At 38.1% G+C, this 10538-nt stretch overlaps 1 protein-coding gene across 1 annotated transcript in view; it reads left to right on the forward strand.

Annotated features, from left to right (window-relative positions):
- Nucleotides 1-10308, forward strand: part of SLC22A16 (solute carrier family 22 member 16) — a 28245-nt gene extending 17937 nt beyond the window's left edge. Inside the window, exons 5-8 of the mRNA XM_015858761.2 lie at nt 1097-1224; nt 1585-1694; nt 2155-2254; nt 5915-10308. Of these exons, the coding sequence (XP_015714247.1) occupies nt 1097-1224; nt 1585-1694; nt 2155-2254; nt 5915-6127 (551 nt within the window). The 3' untranslated portion in view covers nt 6128-10308. The remainder of the gene's footprint in view (nt 1-1096; nt 1225-1584; nt 1695-2154; nt 2255-5914) is intronic.
- Nucleotides 10309-10538: the final 230 nt, after the last annotated feature.

Below are 10538 nucleotides of genomic sequence, written 5' to 3' on the forward strand. Positions count from 1 at the left end.
AAGCACAAACTAGGAGAACATAGAATTAGTTAAGGCTATAGTCGTGTGCAGTCATAATATGCTGAGTTGGTCTGTAATATTCCTGTGGTATGGCAGTTGTTTATGAAGCGCATTCAAGGCCTGGCCTGAAGTTTGTTTGTAAAAATCAGTGGAAATATTCCATTGACTTCAGAAGGCTCCATGTTGGGCACACAGCTCTGAGACAGCAGGGGAATAAATTATCTGCTTTGTTTTATGCGACCGGTGCTCTCAGTGAAGTGTGTGCCTGTCCATGTACATCAGCACACAGATGGACTGTAACTCATGAAGGTTGATTTGATTTGATACGAGTAGGTTGTCATGGTGAAGAGTGGGTGCTATTGATGGAGAGCAGCAAGTAACTCACTGTGGCCACCTCTTCCAAAAATATTCAAGCAGACTGATGCAGAGTGACTGGCTGCAACCTGCTTTTACTAATACAAACTCCAACATTTTTTTTCTAGTATTATAGGTGCATCAATGTAGTACATGTACTCAGTAGAGAAATGCAGCATATTTGTTCTTATGTTCCTCCCTGACATTATAGTGGACGTAGCAAGATTCTTCATGAGCAAGTTGGCTTAACGCATGTCCAGAATGGCTTAGGATCAGTATGATTTATCTGGGGGCAAACCATGTTTAAACAGGGTTTGTGAAAAGTTCTTGCCAAATACTGGTCCTATATGGCTACGTTAGGTTTTTCTCTGGAAAGAGACGTTAGGAAGATAACATCTACCCAAGTGGGTTGTTGTAAGCAGCTGCCCTCTCTTTAAAGCAAGCCTTGCTGTTTTCTGTAATTTTCCACCCCAAAGAGACTTGGAGCTGCTCTGTGCTGTAAAACCTGTTCTGCTTGTACTCCTCCATCCCCCATTTAGCCTATGTTTTCCATCATCTGTTGCCATTTGGGTGACCAAATGAATAAGCCTAACACAACAGTTGTCTCTAGATTTCAAATATTCGTGACATGTACAATCAAGCTAACTTCCTAGATTAAATGAATCCCCATAAAGAGGAAGCTAGAGTTATAAGATGGATATGTGTAATCATGATTTAAAACAAAATAATTTCATACTGACAGGTGCTGTGGAGTTGCCTTGCTATATCATTGCTTGCATTGGGATGGACAAACTGGGAAGGAGAAACACACTCATTCCGTTCCTTATTTTAAGTGCACTGATCTGTGTTTTAATTATGTTCATACCTCAGGTTAGTCATATATTGTTGAAAGTGTTCCTACAGTAGACATTGATTTTATCGATCCTGAAGTCTGTAGATGCAGCTGATCTTCCCAAGTCATATGCTTTTAAAATGCAGCTGCCAATCAAGGACAGATTTCTGTATTTTGAGTACAGACTTCACAGTACTGTTGCTGGAGTCAGATTTAAAATGTTCCCAGGGCTTCAGAGAACCAGGACTGGTAAAAAGTTTTGTGGACACTTTATGTGCTTTAAAGAAAAAACAAGTAATAAATACTGCTTTGTGTTTAAAGAAGAGTCATGGATTTAATTTAAGTTTGGAACAGTGATGCTTTCTGTTAATTTATTTATTTGTGATCTTTTTCCATAGGATTTTAATGTGTTAATTATATTGGCAAATATGGCTGGAAAATTTTCCATAGGTGTGGCATTTGGCCTTATATACCTCTACACAGCAGAACTGTACCCAACAATTGTAAGGTAAGAATTTTTGCCGGGGGGTATTTTTCATTGTTTTGTTGTGATTTCCTTTTCTTTTTTATGCTGTTGGGCCAGAGCCAGCAGTTCTTCACATTAGCAACATTGGTCTAAAAGACAGGATAGGATGAGTAGCCCTGCTGCTCAGAGTTGTCTAGTGTTTGGCTGCTCATTTCTTTGGCCATTGATTGGTTTCACTGAGGAACTAAAAGAATATCCAGTACTTTCCTGCATGTTACATATGCCTTTCTCAAAAGCCCCAGTCCTTCACACTGTAGTACATGCTGAACACCGATCTTATTTTTAGTCTTCATTTTAGAAGTAGCTGAATTACACTAAAACATAAATTTACATTGCTGAGGCAATAGCTTTCTAGTGTAATTTCAACTCATCCTATGGCTGTTACAATTTCTAATTGCTTTATTTGCTAGAATTCTTATCAGAATATTTGTTTTATTTGTAGATCTCTTGCTGTTGGAAGTGGGAGCATGATGTGCCGTGTAGGCAGTGTGGTCGCTCCTTTCTGTGTGTATCTGAGAAGTGTTTGGATTTTCTTGCCACTTGTAAGTATTTACTTCAATGGTAAATGTTTCAGGTTCTGAAAAGATGTGTGTGTGCGTTTCACTTGTCTTTTCAGGAACTGCAAGTTGAACTTTCCTTTTGAAAAGAATTGAATGAACCATTCTTGTTCTAAATTTTAAGACTAGAATAATATTAATAATATTATTCTATTTTTCTATTATTTATACTATTCTTCTGTTTTTTTTAATGATCATTGAATCATAGAATTGCTCACATTGGAAATGACCTTTAAGATGATCAAGTGTATTTCTTGATTATGTTCCTCTTAAGTATTTGCTGCTTAGAAATTAAGCATATAAGTGGACAACTGCTTATTAACAATTTAAAAAGAGTTTCAAAACCCCTTAGAATTTCTTGTTTCTAGCACAGCAATGTTATATGTTAACTATATATGTCAGAAGGTAAAAATATAATGGGATGTGCCTTTGAGCTAGATTCTTACTCTAATTTTCTCTACGACACTGGAATTCCTTGCAAAAATGCCGTTGTGTCCTTTTGATTCTGCAACAACAACAAAAAACCCTTAAATTCTAGACACTAGAGATGGGTCTGAGAGAGTTCTTGGGAATTTTTTCATGATCTAAATTATTTACATTCAATTGTTTTGAATGAAAACAAATGGAGGAAGCAGACCTCAAAATAAATTATTCCCCCATGCTCCTAAAAGCTGTTTTCTTTCTTAATAATGACCCCATATTAACCAATAGAGCATCTCAGAAAAGACACTGAAAACAACATTTGCGCAACAGAGCGGCCACGAGGGAACATTCTCTTTCTCTGGTCAGTGTTTTGCTTTTACTAGCTGAGATAAGCTTTATCAGTGCAGAAGTGCTGCAGTCAAACCACAGATGATAGTACAACTCAGGTACTCTGGAGAACTGCAAATAGCAATGTAAACAGAGGAATTATTTAAGCTTTGAGCAACTCTCAGTGTGCAGAATTCCCTGTAGTATTTGTGGAGCTGTGTAGTATTTAACTGTGAATGTGTTTTCATTATTAGCTCCTGCTATAAAGCAACTGTCAGTTTATTAAATAGGCTTGTCTTAGTGCGGAGCATAGCTTGCCAAGACTTAGGTAAAGTAAGTGTTTTGGAATGAAAGTGAAATTAAATGGATTACATTTCTGAGTAAACTGATGTATATCACGTTGACCTATTGTATACAATACACCACACACTGTCAAGCAGTTAATACTGCTATTTGTTTGACAGTCTGCCTCACGTACAGTTATACCACCTGTGAGCAATGCAAACAGCTCATTTGAACGCCTATAAATTCTGAGTAACTTGCTAAATGTGGTTTGTATGTGACAGCTTTCAATAAGAGTAATAATAAAGGTGCTGCTCCATGTATATCCTATTTGTGTTTCTCAGTGTTTCAGATTTACGTTCCATTAGCCCTTTAACAGGACCTTGATTTTTCTGTCAAATATATCACAGAGTACAAACACAAATAACTCCACTGAGGTCAGTGAAGTGAAATGAATGAAAATCCTGTGTTTTAAACATTTTGCATTATAGTTGAGTTAGGGATTTTGCAAATAAGATTACATTTTTAGACTGGTTCCAAGCAATCAGATATAAACATATTTGATCGGCAGACTAGAAGAATGATTCTCAAAAGTAAAGGTGTTATTTTGTAGGGATACTTAATGCAAATACTTTTTCTAGTACAAGTCTACTATCTCCCAGCCTTATACCAGTGTGAAATTAAATTTGTTGCTTCAAGTAGTGAGGAAAACTTAAAAACAAATCAAATGGTGGCACATCTTTTTTGAAGCTATTCATGGTAGCAGTTAGACACTGCTGGATGCAATGAAGTGCTGGGAATAGTTTGAGAGTTTGACTAAGCTGGAAGTCAGATATCAAATGAGGAGCCGTGACTTAAACATACACAGCTGCCATATTAATTTTGGTGGAGCTTAAACATACTTAAATATTTTGTACAGCAGTACACTTCAATCCATAAACACTGAACTCATTGGCTGTGTCAGGAAAACATTTTCTGATGCTGAATTACATATGGACAGTGTTACACACAGGCATAATATACACATACTGTGAGTGTTTGGATAGCACAAAGGGTTTGATCCTGTCAGATCCACATCCACATGAGGAAGGATGTCAAGTTTGCTGAAGACTTGTTTTGAATGAATGCAACTTCACTGATAAGTTTGGATACTGTCCCTGGGGGAGGAGGAGAAGATGTTTGAAAAGTCACTTCATAAATATGCTGTGATTTAATTGTTTCATATTCTGTCTTTCATAGGAAGCACTGGAAAGTGCCTTGTAGAGTGAGGTTGAAGGGAAACACGAGGACTTAGCCTGGGGTGCAGCTGCTTTCACACTGAAAAAAAGAGATACAGTGATGGAATAGAGTAGAAAGCTGAGATTAAAGGCAGGAAAGGTGGTGTTGTGCAGTTATCCAGGACAGTGGGAGTTCACAGGGCATAAGAGGTAGATTCACAAGGAAGGGAAAAACTGGAAGTGTCTGAAAGACCATATGAAACAGAGAAGCCATACATCTTCAAAGCACAGTGTCGCTTTAACCTTGCTGTCAGACATCATTAGTGACCCTGTTCTCATGAACTCTGAATGTATGGAGAAATATCCAAAGAAATTAGTAGTCTTTAAGCTTCAGTGTCCTCAGTATCCTCGATTATAAATGTATGATAGCCTAAGAAAACGCAGAAGAAAGGTCAGTATGGAATAGCTGCCATTTTGCAATTCATCCTGTCTTGCCGTGACAGAAAATAACTTCTAATAGCAGAGTTTTGTGCTCAGAAGTGAGTGTGTTCTCTGCTTCAGTTGACTTTTCAGATGCTTTGTATTCTTGTCATGCAGTACCATTTCCTCTGGTCCTACTACTGCTAGGATTTATTTATTTTTGTGTAATTTCTCATGGTGAGGGATTGAGTATTTCATTTTCACTGTTGCTTGTCCTATTAAACAGTATTTTGAAGAAAGAAGAGTGTGTGCAACCATATGAACTTTGCTTCTCAAGTAGCTGCTTGAGACTAGAGGAAGGAAAAGAAGCAGAGTGCATTTGCATGAAAACAGCTCTGTTCAAGGTCACAGTGGAGAACTCCAGTTTTAAAGCTTCTTTCTGACTTGAGGAGAAAGTCTCACTTAGATGCAGATGGTAGTGGGCCAATTCTTGTCTCCAGCTCTGTGTGAGGAACAAAGGTGTTGTAGTTCTAAGCGTCCCTTCTCACTCTTGTAGGGCAAGTATTAAACAAACAGGACAAACCTGAGAATCAGCACAGGGCCAGATAAAGATAATACAGTATCAAAGAACACAGTCGTGAAATGGAAAAACACTGAGGCCAGGCATGATGTACTGTGCAGAAGCATTTAAATCAAGAGAGATTTGGATTATTTATAACCTAACATTGGAAGAATGTCAAGGTTTTAATGCCTGTTCTGTACTTCAAAGGAGGAAAGTGGAAACTGTTCACACTGAGCAAAGCACAGAAATAAAGGGAAAGAAGAGATGCTCATGGAGCGTGTGTGTTCCTCTGCATCTATCCAGCATGGTCCTGGTCCTTGAATTTTATTTCAAGTGTACTATGAAGGCAGCGTACTCTCTTTGCATACCTTGAAAAACATTTTTACCCTTACAAATGCTTTTTATTTCTTCTAGTTGCTTGTTGGAATCATGGCTCTTCTGAGTGGAATATTAACATTAATGCTTCCGGAGACACTTGGAAAACCTTTGACTAATACTTTGGAGGAAGCTACGGAAATGGGAAGAAAGAAGGAAAACTGCTCAGGAAAGACTCCTCCGGCAAACAGTGGTGCAGCATTAGAAAAGATAGAGATGTTTGGTCAAGAAGCAGTCCGCACTGAGAAATAAAGCAAGAGCAAAATGGCTGCTCCCAGTTTTAGCAATTATATAATTTATAGGTCATTTTATTCACGAGAAGACTGTTCTATAATATCTGTGCCTTTTAATTTGTAACACAACTTGCCTTTTTGACAGAGCATTTGTATGTAACCTTTTCAACTTGACTGGGGTACTGCAGAAAATTGGATGAGATTTCTAGATCCCTTCTCAAGCTTATTTTGCCTTTAGGAAACCTGTCTGACTCGCTGTGAAGAGTTGGAGTGATTACTTTAATTTTGTAACCTACCTGATTACATATGTATAAAAAAGTGCCAATTCTTACTGAGGGTTTTCTGTGGTTAGACTTGTAAACCCACCACAACGTGCCTTGTCTTTTGCAGCTGTCAGTTACAGACATGAGAATTCAATACGTAGTGAAGTCAAACTCACCATTATAATTCAAGAGAGAAGCCTTAACGTTTCATCAGGTCATACTAATAATTACTTAAACTACTATTTTTTATTTTTATTTTTTTTGCAAAACTGCTTCCAGAAAAGCTGTCATTTCTAACAAAAGGATTGTGTGGAATGGCTTCTGACTGAACAAATAATATTAATTTTGCAAAATGTGCAAATAGTTTGTGTACTATTCATTCTGTTGAACGGTAAATGTATTTTTATTAGTAGCTTAGGAAAAAAAAAAAAAGCTCACTGGATCTGCTGCTGTCTTAGTAAGCTCTTTTTTAAAGAAAACTGCCTTATGTCTTTGAAAGTCTTTTTCATTCCAGACCATTATTTCAGTGCACCCCTTCTCACTTGTTTCAGCTCAGATTATGTCTCAGATTTGCCTAATGCTTCAGAGCAACACCAGCAGATTTGCCTAACTCTTCTGTGGAGGCTGAGCCCTTTTTAGTCCTCAGAGGAACAAAACAAGTGGTACATGGGCCTTATTCAGGCTCTCTGCAGCAGTGGTCTTAGTTATTAAAGAAAGATTTGTAGGCATGGTATCTACACACCAATTGTATCAGACTCCATAGACTCATGTGGGCTCTGTAGCTCCATTTTTTCCTTACATGTGATATCTAGAGGACAGTGAGTTACCAGCTATTCTGGTATTTTCAGTCAAAGTCTTTATCAGTGTCTTTTAGATCTTGCGTGAGCATCATCAATACTCATTTATTGGTGCAGTGAGTGTGCCTTATGATTGTGGACCATAGAAAACTCATAGATAGGAAAACATAATTCTAGCTGCTCGTTAGTGGCCTTCTGTCCCAGCTCTCTTTTGTTGCATTCTACCTCCAGTCCCAGAGGTTTCTTCCTTGCCTGTGAGTCTGTATCCTTTTAGCCACCCTTGTTTGAGTAGGCTGGCATTGGAAGCTTCTGCACATCTTTTGCCTGGGTTGTGTGAACCCTGCCACCCATAGTGTGAAATCACAGTTCTTCTCACCTGAGGCACCTACTCACAGGCTGACACAACCTCATCAAAACAAGTCTTTCCATGTTCACTTCTTTGATACGTATCCCAAAACCAGACATCTAAATTATTGTAGATAAATATTCAATACACTGTATAGTTTATTTGTCATATTTTTTTCTGTTATATCTGCATGTTTTAGTGAATTCTGAAAACAGAGTAATTGTTTATATCCCTCTATGAAATATTCTTTCTTCCTCACTGCACTATCCTAGAGTGCCAAGTAGCACTTTGGTTCTAGACATAGGATTTAGTCATGTCTTATGTGACAACTAATGTGCTATGAAGCCAAGCAAAAATCAGTAAGTTTAAGTTTAGGGTGTTTCTGTGCAGTAATTAAAGAGGTCTTTGTTCTCCCTTCAGTTATGTGGGTGTCCCAGTATTTGCAGAGAAAATTTCTGAAGAAAACTGCATGGCTTACTATAGCTTCTATCAAGATATAATTTGTTCAGCAAAAGTATGTGCTTTCAACCTTACCCATGTGAGTAATCCCATCATCATTCAGAGGAGCACTTGAATACATATTTTGATGACTAAAGATAGGATTACTCATATGCTGTGGCTTTCTGTTTTGCTCAGGAACAGACCCAGTATTCTTCCACTGCTTTCAGATCCCCCTGTCCCGGTTTCCAGAGCAGAACAGCCGCACTTATCTGCAGGATCTGTTGCCAAATGCCGAGTGCCCCACCTTAACCATACTAAGGAAGAAAACAGCACGCAACAGTTCTATTGGGCAGTTAAACTGATTCAGTCTGACTTTACAGCCACTCTCCCCTTCACAGAGGTCTGAATAATTGGGTTGTTTTGGGGTTCTTTCACATGATACTCTCTCTTTTTTTCATATATATTCCTGTCTTAAACACTTACGCTTTCTTTACATGGGACAGTACAGTATGTTTTAGCGAGGTACTGAAGAACAATTTTAAATTAAATTTTTTGCTTTCTTATCTGCAGAATAACTGACGTGGACATTACTCCACTTTAAACAGTAAATGCATGTTATGTTTTCCATAGACTTGAGGGATTCAGGACCAGGTCATCTAATTGATATATGTAAGGTAGGGGAAATAAGAAAGAAAGAAAAGACTTAAATGTACGATGATAGTGAGCAACCCTTGCAGGCTACAGTTTTAACCTGTATTCTGAAACACAATGTTAATTGATCAACAGGCACACCTTTGGAGATTTTGTGCATAAGTAGCTCTGAGGATGCTCTGGGGTTTCCTTTTGTAGAGTAACACACTTCCTTTTAGCTGAGGAAGTAAATTACTGTAAAAGAAAAGGAAATAGCATTTCTGAATTTCTGTTTGTTTGCTTTCTCATGTGGAGAAAAATACGTTTAGCAATAGTTCTACATTATAAATGTAGCACAGATGGGATGAGTCGATTTCTTTCTCTTCATAGATTTTCTAAATTCTAGATTATCTAAATCTTCTTGAAAGAGAGGACTGAGTTTGAGAACAAGAGCTTCTAAGTTCCTCTGGGGCACGTTTTCCTCTCATTGCTAATAAAGACAATTCCTTTTCATAGTTCTTAACTGAGCCCTTCAGTTCTTTTAAGTTTATATTTGTCATATCCATCTTAATGTAAATTTCTCGTGCTGAGCAATGGCTCTGGAGATACATGATGGCTTTGTGAGGTATTGGATTAGAATTCTTATGTCTTAATTGTGTGCTTTTCACAATGATAATTTCTTCTGTCCTACAATTGATGCAGTATTTTATTGAACAGTCACACAGTTGGTTAGGGACGTGCCTTCTCAGTTCACTGAAGAAATTTTCAGTAGTTCAAAGATAACTAAAGAAGATCAATAAGTAAGTGTGTTTGATATTTTCAATCTGTATTTTCAAATGGATGTGAAGAGATGCATTTTCTAATTTCATAGCTCACTTCAATTTATGAAAGTTTCTGTCACTTGGAAGACATTGTAGACAAAAAAATCTCTGTGTCAAATGCTTTGGGCTGTGCCCTGAGTGAGTGAGGGAGAGAATCCCCCCTTCAGGATTCCGGCAGAGGAGTTCCGTATGGGCAGCTTTGTGGAAACAGAAGATGTTGTGACACCTCAGCTCTGGGTGAAAAGGGGGGTGGAGGGCTCACTGGCATTCTCCTGTGTCTTTCACAGTTTATTTTTACCAGCTCCTTACGTGCAGTCGCTTAGGAAGCCTCTGTAGCATGGAGCTCAGGAACATGCAAGTTCTTTGTGTGTGCCTTTCACAAGAGCTCGCAAAATGCAAAGGTCATTTGAACTGTGGGGGCATAGTGCCAGAAAGGCATTTGTGACTGCTAAAAGGAGAGTGTGGATCCATCTTGTACCCTTGTCTAGGTATCTGAAAGATGCTTGTCTGTATCCCACAACAGAATTTCAGGGAACAAATGAAACTCCAAGATTAAAATGGTGAGTAAAGACAAAAGAACAAGTTTATCCAGTCAAAATAAAAACCACAACAAAACAAACCCCACCAACTCATTGACTTCAGTCAAACCATATCTGCACTGCTCTCATCTCTCATGAAGAAAAGTTAGAGCACAGCTGTGTATTGGCAACCTAACCATTTTGTATGTGATTTTGAGCCAGGTGCATTTTGGAAACATGGGGGAAGTACGTGTTCTTGGAAAAGAGTTTATTTAGCCAGAATATTTGGCTGTAATAAATATATGTGAATAATGATTTTTTAACATGCATGTAGCTGCAGATAATAAATACAAGAATAAAGCTAATCACATTATTTAATCCCTACACCTTCATGTAATATAATGAACTTCTAACACTCAGCAGCTGCGTTTGGTGCACGCTTCTTGCAGGAGCTGGGCTGCTGCTCTGGCATTTCCTGTAGATCCCTCCTGCAGCAAAATGCATGATATCTCTTTCCTGTTTTCATATGCAGATGTAAACTGGTATTTGTATAACAACTCATTATGTGGTTACCTGTTTTGCATTTCGGTTGCAGGAAGGATATGATTCTTTTC

Source organism: Coturnix japonica, chromosome 3 (assembly GCF_001577835.2).
Source record: "Coturnix japonica isolate 7356 chromosome 3, Coturnix japonica 2.1, whole genome shotgun sequence".
NCBI lineage: Eukaryota > Metazoa > Chordata > Aves > Galliformes > Phasianidae > Coturnix > Coturnix japonica.